Below are 23,706 nucleotides of genomic sequence, written 5' to 3'. Positions count from 1 at the left end.
CATTGCATGTTTAAAGTTTATCACACGACTTTTAGCATAACTTGATAAATGATGGAACCAGCCTTTATTTTAGGTTTTAAAGCTTCTTTAATTGAATTTTTTTAAAAACTTGCTATTACTGTTTTATTGCCATTAACATTTTCACATGGATGTTCTCTACTTATGATTTCATTTGTCTTATAACTTTGTAAGTGTTTTGAAATTTTAACGTAAATAAAATTTGATAGAACACAAACATATATTTTAATATTATTGTTGGTCTTTGGCCACACTAAAAAAAGGATACAAGCACATTTCCCTTTCTGTATATGTGGAATAGTGTTAGTATAGTTTCCCTGTTCTCTAATAAAACTACTGTACAATAAAACTACCTGAAACTGTTATAAGCAAGACTAGAAGTATGTGCGAGGTTTTGCATAAAAAACAAATCATTTGGACTAAATAAACAGCAGAAGATGAGATAATTATGTAATTAAAAACACTACACACATCTTAAAAACTTACTGATTGACAAAAATAAAGATTATACTTAGAATGCTGTTAAATTTTTTTTTCCAAGTTGTGACTTCTCTTATAATATTTGTTTAACCCAAGATTGGTCTTTAAAGGCTCCATGCAGATTGTGGAAAAGATGTCTTCTCAATGTTTGTTTTTGGGTTGTTGTCACATTCAAAGAAAAACTATTTTATACTATTTAATATATTTATACACTCTTCTTCCAGGCACCAATACACTCAAGTCCTGCCTTTCTACACTTACAGCTCTGAGTTCTGTATGTTATGGGACAACCATATGACATAGACTCAAAGCAACTTAATTACACAGTAAACTTCCAAGTCTTAGGATCAATTTCACATTCTTTTTAACTCATGGTGTTAGAACTGCATATAGACAATCTTCATGTCTCCATACAACTGGTTGAAAGTGAGGTCTTTTAATGTGGATTATCGAGCGGCACTGTAATTTTTTGTGACAGATCATAAATTTTGCAGAAAAACTCTTCTGCTTTTCTTTCTTTTTTGCCATCCAAACTCCCTTTCCTAATAAGTATTTAATTAAATCATGCTGACTCTGGAATACTTTCCATGCTGACTTTTTACTGTGGGCTACAAGATGTAAAGTTGTTTTGTAACCAGTTAATGCATAAAAGGTGAGAATAGCTTTGTTGTTTAGAAACAATAATTAAACATAACATTTTTTAGTTTGTGGGTATTCATTACTTGTTGAATTCATTCATTAACCCATTAACTGCTGCAGGAGCAGCTCAGTTGCCATTTTCTGACTCACAGATAAAACTGAGTTGCCATCAATCACAATAAAACGGTAATTATCATCATTCGCATAGAGTTATAGTTATATGGGTGCGACTGACGGATATTTCCATTAATCGCAGCTGAGCCATAGAACTTCAATGACGGAAATATCCATCATCCGCAGTTAATGGGTTAATATAAATGTTTAAATTATTCATTTAAAGTGTGCTGCAATCCTATATACATGACAGGCAATGTATTGCTGCGATCCTATATACATGATAGGCAATGTATTGATGCGATCCTATATACATGATAGGCAATGTATTGATGCGATCCTACATACATGATAGGCAATGTATTGCTGCGATCCTACATACATGATAGGCAATGTATTGCTGCGATCCTATATACATGATAGGCAATGTATTGATGCGATCCTATATACATGATAGGCAATGTATTGATGCGATCCTATATACATGATAGGCAATGTATTGATGCGATCCTATATACATGATAGGCAATGTATTGATGCGATCCTATATACATGATAGGCAATGTATTGATGCGATCCTATATACATGATAGGCAATGTATTGATGCGATCCTATATACATGACAGGCACTGCATGCAAATATGATTTATTTGAAATTTCAAGAAACAGCTTTTCTTTTTAAGACATTCAGATATTACCTCCAAAATTGATGCCATTGATCTCACATTTAAATCCATCAAATATGCTATAAAAGCAGAACATCATGCATCTAAGGAAAATAGCAAATATGGAGAAACATAATCAGAATATATATGTACTTTGAGGGTGGAATATAAAATGAGTCAAGCATTAAATTAGATAAATTAATAAATGAATAATAAAATACTAAAATTAATAAAAGAAATAAGTTGAATATTAAATTATGAAAAACTTATAAAAACTAGGCATTGTAAGAAAGAATGACTGCATGCTACTTAACTTACATCACATGAAATTGAATGAGTTAACTACAGCTACGAATAGGTTGTTGTTAACATGGAATATGTTTGTTTAACCACATGCAGTTGTGTTATTAACTGGAACATGGGATGGAGTTTTTAAAAAACATCACTATAACTTCTTTTCAATAGTGGTTTTGTACATCACTAGTCATGATTATGTCAGCAGAAAAATGGCCATTCATTGTTACTACCAAGTGCAACCACATCTCTAATTGGCCATGGATGGAGTTACCAGTAAAACAGCTATAAAAACCAAGAATTTAAGTGTATATCATTAATTTCTATAAGTGTGGGAGTCTGTTGAGATAAACATTTAGCACTATAGAAGGCTGAGTAAAATCACACATATGTCACTGCTGGTGCCAATTAGACCAAACAAACACGCTTAACCAAGAGTTCACAGGGTGTGTATGTCAGTGTTGGTTTGAGGGGTTCCATGCATGATGAATGAGAATCCCCTATGTGTTGGACAACTTGCGAGTCACAGCACAATAATTGTACGTTATTTGTACATAACCTTGTGAGATCAAACAGCTTTATTTCCTACTCTCTTGTAGTTCATGTAACAGATTGGCGCAATCAAAAGGATAACTATTAACCTAATAGGGTAAAAAAAATCATTATCTTAAAGGAATGGTGTTCTACAACCTTAGGTATTTCAAAAAAACAATGAGAGAGTAAATACAAATATAGCTGTAAGTAAACTAAAAATTGGTGAAATAGATATAAGCTAGAAGTAGAAATATATATAAAGCTTAGAAATGTCTAGAATGAATCACAAAACCCCATACTAGAACACTGCCACAACCCCCACACCCATGCAGGAAGGGCCTATTCATAATAAAATACAAAGAGTGCAAAACATATAGGCACTCTCTTTAGGCAAAGCACAGAGACAGGGTGAAAAAGCATTTTTACAATGTTTCATGGCAGAATTGATGAAGACATAGAATGTTTTGGTAGATGCAAGAGATGAAACAATTGGAATATCAGACTGGTCAGATCCACAAAAACAAAATATCTTAAGAGTAAGAACTTCAGGTTAAGCTAAAAGGCTCATTAGGGCCCATGATGAGCTATGGGTTACAAACAATTTCCAGTTGCTTATACTGTATAGCAGGTGATCAACATACAAGTGTAACAGTGAGGAGGATCAGTCCATGTCTTTATTCATAAACTGCATACATTTGGAAGTAGGTTATGAATAGCTTATAATCATCCTAACGAACTTAAAAGATTAGTTAGAAACCTTATGCATTCAAACATTAATGAAGCTAACAAATCCACAGTGACCATGGTAGATTTAATAGAAGTTTTGAATATGGAAGAGATCAGGGTAAATAAGTGTATAAACAAATGCTATATCAGATACATTCTATCAAGAAAGAACCGTTTCAAATTAAATTAATCATCTAAAGTGTTTTAATTACTTAAAGCAATGCCAGTTTGCTGGTCCTGCAGATAACAGAAAACCTCCCATATGTATACAAAAAGCCATATGCCAACAGAGATATGAGAAGCAGAAGCAACTAAATGTTACAACTGCTGAATGTTATGACATATTTCAGCAAACTGCAGAATTCCGAAAAATATTAACAGAAGCAAGACTATGCACTGGCAGAAGTGTGAGTAGATATTCAACTCACAATACAAACACCTGCTAATGGGAGAGAAGATTCCAAAATTGTAGCATTTGTCAAGTCCATAGGCAGGAAGTCACCCCAGCAGTAAAACAAAATATCACAGAATACTTCCTGCCAATGATATGAAATCTATAGTTAGGTTAGAAATTGAAGAAGTAGACTTTTGATCTGTTAGTTGAAATTTAATGTAAATTACTCATTATAATGTTTTAATCATTCAGGCAAAGTACAATTTTTATAACCTTCAATCTTATTTCGTTACAGAGCCATACAATAGAAAATCAGATCCCTCTTGCCATGCCCATCTGTAATATCCTCTGATTCAGAAATTGCCAATAGTTCTCTTTGACATTTAGTACTATATTATTTATAACCAACAGAAAGCCCAAGGTTTTAATCTATTTAATGACATATTATATTATGTTGTTTTCTGTACAGATAAATGTCTACTTCGCTTCCAGTTCAAACTTTAATCCCATGGCAAAAACATCAATGAGATTAGCTGAATTTTTAATGGCTCTTGTCACAAAGTTAGAAAAATAGAAAACTTGTGATAGTTATGGAACATTGTCTGCTTTTTGCATGTTATTATTCTGTGTTCTTTGGTGCATTATTTAATTAAATAAAAAATTATTTAGTGTAGTAGTACCATTACTTTAGAAAAGTAGGGTTTAAGTTTCACCTACAGTACAGAGCAATAAAAAAGAAGACCCGGGTAAGTGCTTTATTTCTTGTTTTTTGTGTGTATTTTTTATTCATTAAAAGTGACTAAAATGTAAAAATTAGAAACTTCCAGGTTAAATTAAGTAAAATAAAAAATAATAAGAAGAAGAAAATTTTTCATGAGCTATGCTCACAAGTAGAGCAGAGCAATGTAGCCAGTGTGTTATGTGATTTAATAGGGTAACATGTTCACCAAGTGATTTACAACTTGTGTGATGAGAATATTAGTCAGACATGGTTCAAAGGGCAATAGAACAATAAAATTTAAGTATAAACAGATGTAGAGTGCTATAAATTTAAAGCTATTTAAGATAAACAAATGCAGTTTCTTGTTACAATTTGAAGTCATTCTAAAAAAAAAAAGGTAACTTAGATAAATTTTAAATTTGTTTTGGGTGTTTATGACCCAAATTGACCAACCTCATATAGAGTTAGGGTAGAAAAAATAACGAGTACAATATATAGTTTTACTGAAAAAGTTTAAATATATTTAGGAGGATTTTAGAGATTATGCAAATGAAATTTGAGATTTTTCATATGAAGAACCGTATTTTTAATCTTAACAGATAAAAGACCACTTTGCACTTGGAGCAATCAACACTTTGACTCCGTATATTCATGAAAATTTAGTGAAAATACTTCATTAACAATTCAGATTTCTTTGTCTACAAATGACTTAATGATTACTGAAAGCTTTCAAAAATTTTGTGAAGATACACAAAACATATTAGAAGTTATACTAGAGAAACTAAAAGTTAATTTAGGGTCACAAACTTGGATGAATCGGCCGAGCCAATAGCAAGAGAATTAAACACAGGTTTAATAAAAAGCTATCAAAAATTATTGGATAATGCTTGTAGAAAAATCTGTAATAGCATTTTAACCTCCATTACCCGTTTAGGTATTAGGAAAATATAAGGTTCAGCTACAAGTAGGTGACCTAATTATAGAACACCCTTTCTTTATGTGTGATAAAGTTGATCTAGAAGCTGATGGAATATCAGGACAAGAATTTTTATGACAAAGATATCTTAATCACACACACCAGACAGTGTACAAAGACTGAGCTAGTGACATTTAAAAGCATAGAATCTGACATCTGTGCCAAAATAATTGTGGAGCAAAGTCAGAAAATAAAGCAGCTAAACTACTTCCTAAACAGCAACATATTTACATTCAGGCTCAGCTGTACTGTCCAAAATATTTGAAAAACTTTTCATGTTCTAGTTCAACTTAACAACTTATATTTATTTAAACACTCTACAATTTTTTAACTCCTGTGAAACATGAAATAGCATTAAAACCACATGACTAATTTACTACACACCAAGCTGCTGTGGAGACAAATATATATATTATAATAAGAAACTCACGTAATAATTTAAAGAACAATTAGATGCTCTTCATCTAAAAAATCATGTTTCTGATGTTGTAGAGCATGCAACATACTGGAAGTGTCACAAACTGGAAAACTGCAGAAATACCAATCAAGAAAAACCCAGAGATCCCCAAAATAAAGGAAGCTATGTTAAATAAGTTATTGATGTATTTCATTAATCTAGAAACATACCAATTAAATAACGAGATTTCCTGATAAAAGAAAGCAAGTCACATATAGGAGCTCTTTTCACAGCTGCATGCTAGCCTATATAACTACAGGCAACATCAAACTGTATTGACCTGATGAAAGATCATGCAACTGACCTAAAAAATGTCACTAATACCCCCAACTACCTAAGTACATTAACAAACACCTAATATATAAAAACATTTAGAAACTAGTAACAGTAAAACGTTTCCACACAACATTTAAGTTATAATTTATATTTAGCTCTTAACAAGTCTGAAGTATTTATTAAAAAGAAAACATCACTCTGAAACATAGATATTTACAAAAAAAATGGAAAATAAACTTGCTTTTAGTAAATATGACTTAATAATTCAAAACTTCTTTTCAATTAATAGTAAAAATATAACTTTCTATTTTTGAAACTTAATGGTTAATTTTTTGAGAACTAAGACTGATCAATACGAGGATAAAATAATTTATTTAGTTCTGTCCTAGTCTTTAGTACTTTGAAACACAATAGATGAAATTAAAAGTATTTTTACCTTGTCAGCATAAGGACTGTCAATCACCTCTCTTGATGGACTCTGAGTAGAAGTATTCACTTTCCCAAAAATACTTGAAAACCACCCAGAGCTTTTTCCTGTTCTGCTTTTATTTCTTCCTAATACAATTCCTGCCTGATTGGGTACATGACTCAGATTACTTTATACAACCAATTATCCAGTTTTAAAAAGACGAAAAACAAAAAGACATGGATATTGATATTCTTAATACTAAGGCCCTTCTCTGTGCTGACACAAAAAAGTAACTTATTATGAAATTATTAAACAATCAATAATAATAATAATCCCTGTAGACTCCCACTGGAGCATAGGGCCCCAACAAAACCTCACCGATGGAAGTTGTTTTTGCAGTAATTTTAAGCAGGTTGGTTTTTACGGGGCGGAGTTGCTAGCCCCGTGCCCAACCTTCCTTCTTTCTCATCCTGGACTTGGGACCAGGCAATGGTGGTGGCATCCCTGCCGGGGAACGAACCCTTTGGATTAGAAATCCAACGTGCTATAGGGACATAAACAATCAATAATGCATGCTATTTAATGATACTCTATATATCGTCTTTGAATTTAACACCTGCCACACAATCTTGCCCAACATCTTTTAGTATTGAGCCTAGGATGGATAACAGGGGAGACATTCCAGAAACTGGTGATTTAGGGTTCTTTTGGACAGATCTAAATGAATGAAGCTCAGCACAATTTCTAAAAAAAACAAAAAAAAACAACTAAATATTAATGAAAATATGAATGATCAAATCTGTATGGATTACATGGTGGTACCATACTGGGCATTATCCCATTGTACTTATATTTACTCTTCACTGCAGAAATGGCATTTTTAATTTAAGAATCACCAGAGAAATCATTTTGTAATGTTTCAACTTCAACACTGCACCTTTGTGCTGTTTGTTTCACAAAATATTGAAACTAATGATTTTTTAAATACGATTCCAATCCCTCTTTTTGAAGTTAATTATATTATTGTGTCTGTTTTTTTATGTTTTGCTGTCAATGCAGTAATCAATTGACAAATCTCCAATCTGGCTGGTATGTCAAATTGATTGAGATAACTTTGAATAAGTTCTTCCTTAATCTGACCTGGACCCACCGTTCAGCTTAATCACTACATTTAAACTATCACATTCACAACTACATCTAGAACCACATCAAGTATGTTTCATTGCTACATCGTTTTACTTTACATTACAAGTTAACTTCTCCATGTTGTCTCTCATGGTCTCAGGTCAAGTCACTAGTCTGGTCAAGTGACCTAGATGTCAAAAATAGTGCCAAACATCATCTTTTTGTCTAATCAAACCAACCCAAACCTTTCTGTTGGGTTGGTTCATGTGGCAAGTGTTAAAACAATTATTTTAAAGGCTTATTACTTCTAACTAAACTACATCCTGGATAAAATATCTACACAAGTTCCACTATATTAATGCATATTCAAATGAATGAAACAACCAAATAATACACTGACAATTTTAATATTTCAACATTTTTTCTCTTCTCGAGTTACTTCATATGGGAAGGGACTTGTTTAGTTTTCATCAAATGCACCAAACTGTCAGCATGGAGCTTCAAATAGTAAACAGAAAAGGTTCTATTTAAAGTGAACAACCTGTATTAATTATACTTTTCACCAGTAAAGGACAAAAGGTTCAGAGTTGCAGTTTCACACATCTTAATACTTGTACTTCCAAGTACTTGATATTTTAGGTCTACTTATGTGACAACTCCTTTACATTTAGTTATTGTTCTTCAGAGTTAAGAATTACAAACAAAAGTTTACATACATGATTGACAGACATATTAAAGAATCTTACAGTAATCTAATGCAAACTCGCTCACTTTATTCAATTCTTCTTGGTTAAAATCAAGTATTCTCGCTAAAAGTCTGACCACTTCTGGTTGCTGACATGGTGGTGTGTTGAAGTATCCTAAAACTAAGTTCTTCATTACTTGTCTAAAAATAAAAAATACTTATTTTGTAAATGCACACATTCATACAAAACGTTTAGAGGCTTATATGTACACATTTCAATTTGGTTTACTCTTGGCTTTTTGAAAACAACGATTACAATTAACTTGACAACAGTTTGCTGATAACTATTTTTACTGGAACCTACTATACTGGATTGGACTAAAAAAATCACATCCACATTGTTTGTTTGTTGTTAAGCCAAAAGCTACAGCTACACAATGGGGTGTCCATACTTTGCAGTTCAAATCCCTTGTCAAAGGTGCATATTCCACTCAAACAAGGAACTTCCATCGTACATATAATGGTAGTATTGATCAACAAATACTACAACTATAAGCATTCTTTCTTTATCATGCATTAATTGCACTTAGATAGCCTTCAAAATACAACTGCCATTTTTGACAATGTCATTTCAATCACTGTGTATGCAGCATAAAATGTTGCCAGAGATAGTTTATAAGCTTCTAAGATATCAATAAATTTGTAACACCCATCACTGAAGCTCCTCCCAACTGTTCATGCTTCTGAAATTATGTATTTACTCACACTTCTTTGTCAATGGTATATGTTATGGTTATTTTGTGAATTACATAATTATGACATCTTTACGTTAACTTATTTAGGTAAAATATGCCATTTCCTAAGCAGATTTTATTGAGTGAAGACCAAAGTCAGTGCTCTGGTAAGTAATGAAATTTGTTTAAACCTTTTTATAGGTCACTTAGAAAGCCAGGTAAATTACAGTAGGTTGGGAGCATCATGTTTTACTGTTTCAATAATTATTTATATTAAACAGTATATTTGAATGCTACATGATCGATTTTTTGAGCAACTTAGAAAAATTTATTTAGAAAGCAAAAGGCCTTAGGTTTTATTTATATTCTTTATTTATTGACAAATATTTTCAAAAATTTTAAAAAGTAATTAATTTGTAAAAATCAAAAATTTGTTAGGTTAGAAAAAACTTAAATGAAAAAACAAAACAAAAACATTTTCATCCAAAGTAATACACAAGGAACATATGCAGTTAAGTGCCACTTGATGTAACCTGAAATTTTTAATCTCTCCGCACCCCTGCTGCTATCAATGGTAGTTTCACACAATTCAAAGAGCAATAAAACAATTAAGATGTGGAAAGAGCCCAAAGCTTTCAAGATAAATAACAGTAATTTTTTGTTAAATCTGCAATATTTCTAGATGAAAAAAAAAATTTTGATTTTATCTCACATTCTTCAATTTTCTCCATAGATGATTTTGCTACAGTTAGTGTTAGGATAGAGAGAATAATTGATAAAGTATAGAGTTTAACTGAAAAAAAAAACTTTTAATATTCTGATATTTTGTGTACAATGTACTTGTAATGTTTATTAAAAGCTTATAAAATTTCATGAAGATACGCATAGCAAATTCAAAATTATAGTGAATATTAATTCTCCAATACAGGGTTGATTCGTGCAAAGTAGGGTTAACAAGCCGTCAAACCTTCAGCTTACTGTTTGCATTACTTAGACTCAGAAGAATAGTGCTGTGTTTAAATTACTGTATACGCTGCTTCATTGATACTTTTATGAGGTTTTTAGGTAAATGCAGGTTATGTTTAGAAACATTTCAGCTTTCTTAATTATTTTAACATGCACCTTGTTGATCAATATAAAAAAAAATCACTTAAATAAGGTAGAAAAATATTTCTAAAAAAGTTAACAAAGAAATTTCTACAAAAGTTTGAAACATTATGAAAGTCCTTTAAGATCTCAAGTTTTTCATAATAATGGAATTTGTTCTTTTATAACTTACTTATCCACTTTTCCTTCCATGTTTACTTGTAGCTGCGCAGTCTGTTCTTGTGTTTTGATTAGTGATTCTTCTTGTCTAGACACTGCAAAAATATATTTACAGTTCTTACTTTAACATGCAAATACAAATAATCTTGAAAAATAATAAGTGTTATGCCCTTCCATTTACAATCACATACCTTAAAGATGACAAGCACACATATTTTGATATACAATGTCACTAAAACACAGTATATGAATTTCAAATATTTGTATTTTTTCTGATGGTAAATATTTTTGCATATTCTGAAATGTATTTTTCAAAAGTCAAATTACAGATATTTTATAAATCATTTTCAACAATTCAGTTGAAGTAGCTATAACAAAATATCCAGGATGCATACTTAAAAGCTTTTGCTAGATTATCTACTCAGCAGTATTGTAATCTTTTATGTGTAGTTTCACAAAACAAAAATGCATTGATCAAACTGCATGTATTTTTTTCCTCTGTAACTTGTACATAAAAAATTTAATTACACAAAAAACAAGTATAAAAAATGCTATTATATTTAACTATAATAATGCAAGTCTGTTTAACAAAAAATTACAATAGCAAAAATCGAATTTATTTAACCTAATCAACTATTAAAAGTTATAGTTTACAGGGCAAAAGCTGGCAAAGTATCAGAACCAAATAGGCCTAAAATTTTTTATAAAAATAATATAAACTCAGATATATATTTTTTCCACATTCCTCTTAACTTGTCCATTTCAGATTCAAAATTGGAGGTGTGAAAAATAGCATTTAATATCTACTTATTGTTTCCCATTAATCAGTGCCCAAAATTTTTCATTCAATACCTGAACCCATTAATTGTGGGAGACAAAAGACAGATTTGAAATGCTGTTTTTACACACCCCTGAGTCTGAACGTGAAATGGACAAATCAATCCCCTAGATATGGGTTGGTCATAGTGTGCATATCACCACCTTTTTACAGAGTTATATTCAAAATTTAATTAACTACTTTACTACCAATATACGTCAATAAACTTAGCATTAAAATGTAATTTATAATTAAAATTTTAATGTGTTAATTTCTTAATTTCAAAAAGAAAATATTCAAGTAAATTCTCAATCTTCACTTTTATGTATCATGTGAATTTCTGTTCATCTATATTATTTTTAAGATTCTGAGGACTAATATACTTGTACGTCAGATATCTCCGAGCAAAAAAAAAAAAACTTATAGCATCTATTCTTCTAGCTTAAATATATGCCATAAGCTGAAACTCACACGCCATGCCCCTCCCAGCACATGCTGTCTTTAAAAAATGTGAATAATTCTCTTTGACGTTTGCTATTAAAAAGAGGTTTTAATTTATTGCTTTCCTTATAAGGTTGGCATATTCTCACAATTGGTTCTGAATTATTTTGCATCAATTCCATAGTCTGGTTTCACTGTTATCACCTTGACCAGGTAAGGAAATTATTTTAATACACATACAGCTTAGTTAGAAACCCAGTTAAACCATAAGTTTCAGATTTTTGTTGTTGTTGAAGATTAATATTTTGTGTTCTAAGTTGCATAATTAAAATATATCAAAAATTAAGTATTAACACCTCTACAAAAAAAAATAGGGTTAATTTTCATCAAGACTTTGAGAGCAAAAAAGTACAAGATAAGACAAAGTAAATGAAAAAATTAAAAACCTAATAACATGAGCACATTTTGCGCACACAAAATGTTGTAATTTGAACAAGAGTGTTGGTATTATTGTGTGTAATAATTTACTAATCTAAGTGGCACTAAAGTGTTAAATCTAAATGACCAGGAGATCTGAGTTGTATTAGCTTTAGCTGTATAAATAATAGTGTGTAATTGTCTGTAATAATAAGTAGTCATTCTAGAAAGAAAAAAGTGTAATTTAGATTTCTTTCTCTCTCTTTTTTTTTTTTTTTTTGTGGTCCAAGACTGCATAAAATGTTACAGTAAAAAAACTAAAAGCTGAAAATAAAGTTTTACTGAAAAAAACCTTTTGATATTCATTAACCAAGTGAAATTTGAAAACTGTAAAATGAAACTTTCTTCTACCAAAAATGTATTTCTGATAATACTTACCTCTGCTCATACTATAGCTTTATCCTGACGAAAATTTCTCCTCTCTGCCCATTTATGCCTTGGTATGAATCTCACCTCACTTGCTCCAACCTTTATACCCCACTGTTTTGCCCAAAGCAAGTTAAATATTGTGATTCTCTCCACCTATGTCAATGCTCCCCCTATCCCAGATGTGTACATAAGCTCCCTGTAATTACTTCCTATTCACTTTTTGAAACGGTCCAATTAGAAGAGTGTGAAAGAAGGCAAGTATTATCAGAAATACATTTTCAGTATAGGAAAATGTTAACTTTTGAAACACACATACCTCTTCTCACATTATATCAAGAATCCCACATTGACAAGGTGGAGAGGCTGGTGAGGGCAAGATCCACACAAAAAGAAAACGTGCAAATTGAGATATCGTACAGCACACTAGTAGGGTCTGAACTATTTCTGAAACAGTTATGCTCTTCGCCAGGACAACATGAAATCTAATTCTTGGGCTTACTGGGTAAAGGCCTACTGGCCACAGAGGCAAAATTCTAGCATTGTTAGAAGAACATATATTTGTCCAGGCCATAACCAGGCAGACGAGGTCCCACATCTCCTCACTGGAATTATAGGGCTGTGGACCCAAATCTAGATCCAAGGAGTAGTGGCTAGGGTAAGAAGATTGCTGTTGATTTTTTGTTTAGTAATATGGTATCATTAGAACCCAACCTGAAAGTTACAGAATGTTACACGTCGAACCATCAGAATTACAAAGAGAAGGCAAACAACACAAAAGTGGACAAACCCTCCCCCCAGCCTGAAGAAGCACAAAATGCAACAAACCTAACTAGGAATTATGGGACCTTTCACGCCTCATTCTACCAGAAGAAACAGAGATTACTGGCCTAGGATTATTGTTACGTCTCCGTTTGTTAATTAACTTTCTGTAACTTCGTTCCGACGAAATTTTAACAACACAAATTCTTTACTTAATAAAACTGGTTTATTCTTTCCGAATACAACTTTACCGATACACTCAACTTCAACAATCGCGCTAAACAAACGCTATAACAACGAACGTGCTCAATAATACTTCTGACTGCAGATCAATTACTCACTATCTACACACACATTACATTATCCTCGCGTCACGTTGTCCCCTCTTATATATACCCGCCTACCCTAGTAAATACTAGAGCATTCATGAAAGAACAAGATAGTTCTAGAAAATAGAGGGCCCCACACCAGTCACGTGACCTTGATGACGCAACATTATGAACCACAATCCTAACTACACAACCCGTGAGGCAAAGTAACACTTCCTGCCTTCAGAATTACGAGGAGGATGTTGAATGAATGAAATTAAACCAATGACACGGAAAGTGACGTTCTGCATGAAGAATTACGAGGAGTCGAGGACCATCTTCCACGATGATCAAAATGAAGGGAATAACAAAAAAGAAGGGCCACACTCAACCCAATAGCGGAGTCATCTCTGAATCATAGGCTGGTTCTGCTCCCACTATACACCTGGGAAAAATACCCAGGGTTGCTGGAAGGAGGGCACCCAGCTTAGACCTCTCGTTCTGCAGTGGAATAATGAGTTCAAACATTACTCCGGAGGAATAGACCTCTGTCCACCACTCGATTGACTGGAAACTGGGAGTGGTAAGGACTCCCACACTTCATTTGGAGAAATTGGGGGATACTTGCATTGGGGAGTCCCAAGGAGTGATGCTTCAGAGACAATGCAATAGGTAAACCATGTTCCCTATTTTGAAAAGCAATCTGACTCTGATTTATTCAACCTAGGGGTCAGCAGAGATTGGCAAAATCCCCTTAAGCTTTACTCATGATAGGCCATAAGTTGTTCTCCAGTAGTGTATTTATCTTTGTGTTGTAATTGTTTACCACCCGGAAAGCGCACAAGGTGGTCTTATGGAACACCCCATCTCAACACAGCTCATTGCTACCAGGAAATTTTTTATAGGTCTACTGGTAGCTAGTACAGATTTGGAAGGAAGTATACCACTGAAAATGATGAAAGAGTTCCTGAAAAATTAAAGAATACAAAATATAAAGGATATCATTTTGAAAAACTATTACTTCCAAATTTCATTATTTTGTAAAATACAGAAAAATAGACAACAAGCTACAAACCAAAGAAGACAGATCTAAAAAAAAAAGAATCGTCAACAGCATATGTATAACTAAAGCCATTCAACACTGAAGTGAAATCTGCAACAAGCATGTACAACCATCATTGTGATGTTCAGTTGTCGATGAAAGTGAATGGGAAGTAATAACGGAGAACATATATCCAGATCTGGAATAGGGGGGTGCATTGACGTAGGTGGAGAGAATTACAAGATTTAACTTGCTTTGGGCAATATAATGGGGTACAAAGGCTGGAGCAAGCGAGGTAAGATTCATACCAGAGCTCAGATGGACAGAGAAGAGAAACTTTTATCGGGATAAAGCTATAGTGTGAGACAAAGTAAGTGTGTTTCAGAAAAAAGTATTTTTTAATCATAACATTAAAATCATCTTGCCAAGTTTCATAAAGGTACACTTACTATATTAAAAGTTATAGTATGCATAGTTTCATGGTTAAATGGTGGTCAAAATTATCAAGCCCTTACAAAGATAATTAAGTGGAATGTGGAGAAAACACATGCATTTAATATGATTTTTATTACATGTATTTCCTTTATTGGTTTTCCATTCTTTGCTAGCTTTTGGCATTTACTCTGTCAATTTTAAAGTATTAGACTGTGTGTGTGTGTAGTAAAAATAACATTTCAGATCTACCTTTTAAAAAGTCACTGCCCAAGAGGCATTTTATTCAATACCAGAATTTGTTAGTTGGTTCAGACAATGAGACAAAAATCCTTGAAATGATATATATATATATATGCATATATATATATATAGCATTTCCATTCTATTCTGGTATTGGATAAAATGCCGCTTGGGTAAGTGACTTTTTAACAACTAGTTATAAAATGCTATTTTACACATGTCCAATTTTGAATTTAAAATAACATATTTTAGGCCTATTGAATTAACTGTTGTTTTGTTAAAACATTATCTTCCAGCACATCTGCAAAGTGTAAATAACAGCAAAATATAAATTAAGTAATGCCCATAAATCTTATTTGTTTTAAGAATAAAAATTTCTTTCATCATATTTGCTAAGTTTGTTACAAATAAACGATGTAATTAAGAATATTCTGAAAATTAGTTATTCCTACTTCAACCAGCTCTTTGCAATAAACAAACATAAATGATTAAATACAATATATGCATACATAAATATATTTTAGCTGTTGGGTAATAAATTGTACCTACATTTTTCTTTTAAATACTGAATTGTCTCTTCCTTTTTATCCAACTGTTCACTTAAACGTGAAGCAGCATGCAGAGCTTCTAAAGTTTCACTTAGGCATTCCTGGTTAAAGTAAGTTGATCATTATTTATTTGATATAGTGAATATACTAAATCTCTAAAGTAAGTACTATATCTGGAAAAATACTTTACGTTTTGAATAATAAATATAAACAACCAAAAAGCAGAATTATTTTCAATGAATACACTACAATACATTGTAATAAATATTTATTGATTTTCAATATTCAATATTTCAAATATTCTTAAAATTCCCACACTAATGTAATGTAGCAATGGAACAAATATCAAAATGATAAATCAGATGAATAACAAATGCTATTATCCACAAGGGCTTGAATGTGGTATAAATACACAGCATTCTGTATGAAAGGACTAATGGAAAACTGATATAATAAATCTCTAATCTACTATCAAGATGGAGGATAATTCTGAGATCAATGCTAACTTTAACAATAAAGAAACATAGAACAAAAAAGTTGAAGAAGAAATTCTGAAAAATGAAAATTTGTACATTATATTTAAGAAAATTAAATAGTGTACGTGTACTTTACTGGTGTATAGAAGTACAAAAAGAATATACTAAATTCTGCTCAGACCCACACACAGAGTTTTACAAAGACCTACAAATATCTGAAATATTAACTAGTATATAAATAACAACACTTAAAGTACTTGAACTAAAATTACTACAATATTGCCAACCTGGGTTGATGACATTTTTGTTCCTACTTAGTTTTTCTCTGTCAAATGCTATTGTAACGTTTTGTGTGGTTTTTATCTTTAGGCACCTTTAACAGATAAACTTTGCTCAATATCAGAAAGGAACTGATATGATGTACTTGCAAGCCAGGCTCAACCTCTGATTTGAATAAATTATGTACTACAAATGCATGTACTTGTACTACAAAAAATATGTTTACATAATGTCTACATGAAGAAATGTGAAATAAAAAATATACAAAAACTGGAGATTCCACTATGCTTATATTATTACCAAACTATATGAAACATGCAATAAATTATACTGAGTTCACAAGATTTTGTTACTGAAACTTTTAACCAATTAGTTGTAAACAAGACTCTGAAAAGGACATGTGAAACTGGTACTGTTAATAACAGAAGTTGTTCGATGTAAAAAACAAACTCTAAAAGTGGTGTTAAATATCTCAAGATATGTTCTTTATGAGATAGACAATGGTCAAGTATAGGTTTTTTAATGAATTTTCTGCAAATACAGGTATTAATATTATTTTAAGAACAGTATGATACACATCAGTGCATAATGGCCTGAGGAGAAGTAACCAATTCAAAAGGTTGAAATGGGCATCAGAACACAAACATCAGAATCAGCAAATTAACTTCAGCTTTGTAAAGCATCTGTAAAGATGAATCCAAGATTGAACTGTTCAGCAAACAATCAATGAAAGTGGAGAAGAAACAGTCAATGTGCAACATTTACAGTAGAAGTTAGGGGGTTGCATCTCACTCAACAATGTTGATGATATACAGAAAACTGATAGCATCGTGACAGCTAACAAGTTCATAGACAATCTGATTCATCACGCCATTCCCTCAGAACATGACCCATTAGGTCAAAACAACAGTCTTAAACATACAAAGCATTTGAAATAACAGGCAACCTATTTTTGAAAGATAAATCAATCCTAATTTTTGTATCACAACTTCTGTGTCCATTGTGAGTCTCCATGCCTGTTTACTTTTTTTTGTTGCAATGATGAACAATTTCTATTACTGATGAATTAGTTTTCAGTATTGGTTTTAGTTACTTAATCATCATTGTCTCTTGCAACTTGTATATTGTTGGAACTACATATTATAACATCACCAGTTCAATCACGTTCCTCATCTAGATGTCCATAAATATTTGAAGAATTACAGCACTAGGTTTCTGGGGCTCCTTTATATGCTGCTTTAAATGATGCATGGATGGTCTCACAAGAAACTAAAACCAATAATGATGAACAACACAATGACAGAAGTGACGAATAACGATATATTTAATAAATTCCTCGAAATAAACAGATTCCATCTTCAGCAAATTTCTATAGTACATATAAAGCTATAACTACAAATAAAAGCCTGAATGTTGAATAGAAGTTTATGTACTACAATAATGTTTTAAGTGCACCCACCTACCAGTGTATGTTGTCTCTTTAATTTTATCAACCAATAGCATTGCATCTTTGCCAAAACTTCTGCCTTGCTCAATATCAATAAAAAGTTGCAGCAGAACACACTGCATCATGAATGACCAACAAACACCCTAGAATTGTTTATTTCATTATATGTAAAAATAGTGACAACAATACATTAATATTTATTAAAACTTAAGTATTCTTGATTAATTGTGGCACATATTAATTGAAATTTGTCTAGGCAACCAGAAATTGTCCTTATTTTGAACACTGACACAGTAAATGTGGTGAAATGATATCTTGATGGTTAAAAAAGGGTGAATGAACACTTGTAACCAGGCTTGGCTGTTACAAGGTCCTGATATGAACACTCTTGAGGCTCTGTGGACTTGTGTAAAAATTGAGAAGGTCAAAAGAAGAACAAGTAACTTAGCTGAATTATAGGGAGTAATACAGGACATTTAGAAATATTTTAGAAAAACAAAAATTCTATTTATATACACATATGAGAATTTTCTTTGCTTAGGATTTTTGGAACTATGCAACTTCTTTCAAATGATTTCATCTGTTATATCTTAAAATGAAATTTCTTTAAAAATACATCAATTTAAAAAATAGATTGACTGTCCTAATGTTTCAAATACTAATGAAAGTCACTGTCAAAGAGTCTGACACTCATGGACCTAAATAAGGCAATATGCCACCCTTCTAAAAAAGCCCCTTCTTACCAAAATGTTATTTAATGTCTAATACTTTTCAATCTTCTCAGTTAATGTAATGATCTCTTAATGACACAGGTTCAGCTAGAGTGGATTCTGTTACTTTTATATTCTCCAATTCTTACCTTACATAAGTGTTAACTTTCCCCAATATATTTAATATCACAATCATTACAATTAATTTGGCAAACCATGCCAGCCTTTTCTAAGGATTTTATTTACCTGGTTAATAGATGAAATTAAGATTTTTAAAAAATTTGAATATCAGCAAAAGCAAAAATTCCAATAAGCTCCTGGCATATTTCTTAGATATAAAGAAGAGTAATCTAATCTATTGAAGATTTTGATGATTTGGGTAAATATTGCATGTTTTTGAATGCCTGAGAATAGTCCTTTTGTTTTAAAATATCTTTAACATACATTAATTTCATCTTGGTAACTATATATATATATATATAACACCTACGCTTCCTAGATGTTTCATAATTAGATATGTGGCTGATACAAGTGACTTTGTGGCTACTACATGGAGTTGTCTATAAACAACACATTCATATGCAAAACCAGTAGCTTTCAAGATAAAATTTCAATATTTGGTTAACTTGTGTAATCGTTAAAAAGGTACAGAATGGTAACTACATGACAAAGAGTAACTGAATATGCACTGCATCTAAAGATTACACAAACTACTACGCTGAAAGAAACCATTTCATAATTTTCAGAAACCTCAAAGTCCCATATCTCAATAACAAACTGTTCTGTTTTTTTAACATGACACTATTAGCATTTTTAACCAATCAACTAAGTGTGTGTGTGTGTGTGTATCTTCGATTGTAATTAAACACAAGCCAATAAACTGCTGAATACTCATACTGACCTACAGGAGTTAGACCACTGTAAACAATGTCCACTAGCTGCTGAAACATTAGATCATAATGTTATATTTTTTAAGTGGGAAGTTTTTAAATAATTTCATTTTAATGACTTTGTTTATAATTCAATTCCATCTTTTTTAATGTTAAAGTTTTGTCATTTAGAATTCTAATCATATACATATAAAAAAATAATAAAGATACAGTATTTGAGAGACAAGTTGTAAATACAAATCATCTAAGTCTCTTAACTAATTATCTGAATACTTTGCATAACATTATTTCTACAGTACAGGCTGAAATCCATTCATTTCAAAAACTTAAGTGATACAATAGGTAACACAGTTATGTCACAACACAGAATAAAAGAAATAAACCTTTTAGGTAGAGAACCTCATATTAGTAGCCTTACTTTATCTTATTTTCTTAATTACAGCTTTAAAAACAATTTAATTCATAAAGAATTAAAAAGTCCTAGTTGATCTCAGTAAAATCACAAAATTAGAGATAACAGAACCAGATACAGGAAATAAGACAATTTGTTAAATAAAGATCCAATACTCACAATAAAAGCAAATTACACTATATTCAAAGAAGAAAGAAAATCATTTGAGAATTTGTTTATTAGAAAATTACACCAACACCAACTGGTTCTTATGCTTCAGCTATGTACGGTACAGCTGTATGTCAAAAAATTTGTTAACAAGATTGTCCTTTAAAATCCAATACTGTCAAATATTGGCAATGAAAATAACACCTTATGATATTTCTTTTATAAACTTTCAAACTTATACAAGTAATGAATTTATAGTTCAGGACAGTTTTGGGTTTTTAAACTCAGTGCAAAATTAAAATTTAGTGATGTGCATATACAGCCAGTTTAAATGTTAAATCATTTTACACAAATATTTTAAAAACTTGATTTCTCAAATTATTTAGCCTTTTCTTCTTACATATATAACAAATGGTTTGATTTATATAAGCTTGTGTTTTCTAAGTTGATGTCTTTTGTAAATTAACAATTGCATTTTATAATCAGTTGCTGTATTTTATGATGAAGTTAGTATATTAGCACTATATCTAATTTATTTTTGAGTTGTCTTCAAAAAACAATAGTTTGAAAAATGTCCTGTTGGTTTTATGCACTAAAAATGCTATGTTAATTTTGTTTTTAATAAATTTTCCCAATACATGAGCAGCAAATTTCCAGTTTGCAGTTGTGCATGTACTTGAATTAAGATCACCTTTTCTGTATACTTTAGGGAATAATTACCAACATTGTTTTAAAGTGTTTATACTTATTGTATTTAGATACCGTATATCAATCTACTGTGATCCATATTGTTTGTAATCACCTATACAGATTCTTTTGATATACTAATATCTTTATTAAAGGTAATACTTTTAACCTGGATAATTAGCCATAGTATATAAAAATCAATAGTTATTAATCAATATCTTATTTTGTTGACCATAACCACAATCCCATCACTTTAACTGCCACATATACTTCGTCAAGTTTGTGATCCGTATACTTCTATAACTTTCACATTTTTTGAGTATTTTAATAAATACAACTCTGATTGATTTGTCCAAACCAGCAGTCCTTTACTGTAGAATCTACCACCAGGTGGTTGTCTACTCATACGAAAAATATTACAACAAAACCTTGGAATACATCCAACAGTACTGACCAGAATATCAAGTTCTCAAAATGCTACCTTATAATAATTTTAAAATTTAACACTCAGCTCTATACCTCTTTTTTATTTAATTCAGTTAAAAGATCTTGATATTTCTTCTTTTCCTTATCCAGTTCAGTTTGATGATTCTTCTCCATCACTCTTACATTTCTTTCTTGTTCTATAAGAGTAGGAACATTTATACTTTTGTCAGCAATTCAACACAAAGCCAGGCTCAGTTCTAAACAAAATAGGTTAATTCATAACAAAACGAAGGTAAGTGTGCAATAATCTACAAACTGTGTAACATACTCAAGTGCTTACTTATTTCTACTGTGTTTAGTGAAGATCAGTCCATGATATGTGTGTATAATCAAAAGTATTTGTCAAATACACTCTGATATGACTAAATATAGCTAATCTTGTACAAGCCCTAAAGTAGTTATCACATAACATTTGTCTTATGCAAGTAATTTTCAACAGGTTATTATGCATAGTTCACGGCTCCAACTTTTATGCAAACAAAAAAATAAAAAATTACATGGCAAACAATTTAAAATTATGCACTAGGAATTGATGATTACAGTTATTATGGAGAAAAAATAAATAAATAAAAATTATGCCAACGTTACAAACTTTAATATTATGTAATGTTACCTGAATTAAAATCAGCTTAACATAGTAACATTTAAGATGATGTTAATCACAATGAAATTCGACCATCAACAAAAATTTAACACTCTTATTTTTTTATGAAATAGTAACATACACATTTTTAGACTTTAAAATACAAGTTATAATAAAGTCAAAAGGTATAAATCTGGTAACAATAACCTAGATTTTACAGCTTCTAGAAATTCTGACTCCTGATTATACCATCAGATAAATTATGTAAAAAATTCAGAGTTACATAATTACTTTAAATCTCAATGTCTTGTTAGTTGTGTTGTATATATATATATATATTTTGTTTTAAATTATGAACTTTATAAAGTTTTCAATGTGTTTTCCCTGTTTCAACTATTTTGGATTTAAGTTAGTGCATCGCACAGATCCTGTTGTTTGTGTATCCTGTTTTAAGTGTCTTTATGTATTTGTTCTATTTTATTTACTTTGTACAAGTAATCTACCATGCGTGTGTCTGTTTTACTCAGTTTATTTTAGACTTCTTATGACAAACCTTAAACAGGCTCATACATGTGTCCTGTGCAGTCTTTTTCATTTTAAATGAGTGACTACATGTGTGTGTCTGCTCAGTCTGTTTTTAACTTCAAGTTACTTACTTTGTACACATTCATAGGTGTGTCTCTTGTTCAGTCTGTTTTTAATGTCAAGTAAGTTACTTTGTACATGTTCATGAGTGTGTTTCTTGTTCAGTTTGTTTTTAATGTCAAGCAAGTTACTTTGTACATGTTCATTGGCGTGTTTCTTGTTCAGTCTGTTTTTAATGTCAAGTAAGTTATTTTGTACATGTTCGTATGTACGTGTGTGTTTGTCTGGTCAGTCTGTATTTTTAAGCTCAAGTAAGTTACTTTGTGTATGCTCATGGGTGTGTGTGCGTGTCCTCAGCATATTCTGGTTAAAAGCAATGATTCTATAACAATCATTTTATAATCAGTGGTGGCTGTAATTTATGATGAAGTTAATGTATTAGCACTATATCTAATTTGTTTTTAAGTTATTATGAAAAACAATAGTTTGAACAAATGTCCTGTTGGTTTTAAACACTAAAAGTGTTATGTTGATGACACAATTGCTAATTTTCTCTTTAATGAATTTTCCCAGTACATGAGCAGCATGTTTAAGTCTGAAATATGTACACTAGTTTTTAAAACAAGATAGCTTCTAAGCAGTGGTGTAATTTTGTTTCAAATGTGAGGGGACAGTTTCTTTAACTGAGACATGAAGGTTATTCTTTCTTAAAAAAATACACAACTGCTATAAGTGATTACTGATTATATTAGTAAATGAACTGAGAAATAAAAGTGCTAGTGTTGTTTCAATGTTATGGGGATGTTTCTCCATTGCTGAAAAAGTGAGAGGAACATGTCATCTATGTGAATGAAGTATATGCTTCTAAGGACCAATCTCCTACACAATTATTTCATGTTACTTAGACCTACGTATATTTCTAAAACTAACACACAATAATAACTAACACTTTTAAGCTGGAACATTTTTCATTGTAATTTTTAAATTATTATTAGGAAGTTCGCTGTGACGTAATCAAATGGTCACGTGACTCATTGGTTGGCAAGACCTTGTT

General features: G+C 31.3%; 1 protein-coding gene across 1 annotated transcript in view; it reads right to left on the bottom strand.

The window, feature by feature from the left end:
• The window catches only part of LOC106463539 (thyroid receptor-interacting protein 11-like), a 101,105-nt gene that overhangs the window by 3,364 nt on the left and 74,035 nt on the right, over positions 1-23,706 (bottom strand). The window contains exons 7-11 of the mRNA XM_013923584.2: positions 21,518-21,621; positions 15,952-16,051; positions 10,528-10,609; positions 8,601-8,715; positions 6,732-6,866 (exon numbers count right to left, since the gene is read on the bottom strand). Of these exons, the coding sequence (XP_013779038.1) occupies positions 6,732-6,866; positions 8,601-8,715; positions 10,528-10,609; positions 15,952-16,051; positions 21,518-21,621 (536 nt within the window). The remainder of the gene's footprint in view (positions 1-6,731; positions 6,867-8,600; positions 8,716-10,527; positions 10,610-15,951; positions 16,052-21,517; positions 21,622-23,706) is intronic.

Source organism: Limulus polyphemus, unplaced genomic scaffold (assembly GCF_000517525.1).
Source record: "Limulus polyphemus unplaced genomic scaffold, Limulus_polyphemus-2.1.2 Scaffold1433, whole genome shotgun sequence".
Classification (NCBI taxonomy): domain Eukaryota; kingdom Metazoa; phylum Arthropoda; class Merostomata; order Xiphosura; family Limulidae; genus Limulus; species Limulus polyphemus.
This window is presented reverse-complemented; position numbering and strand designations above follow the sequence as displayed.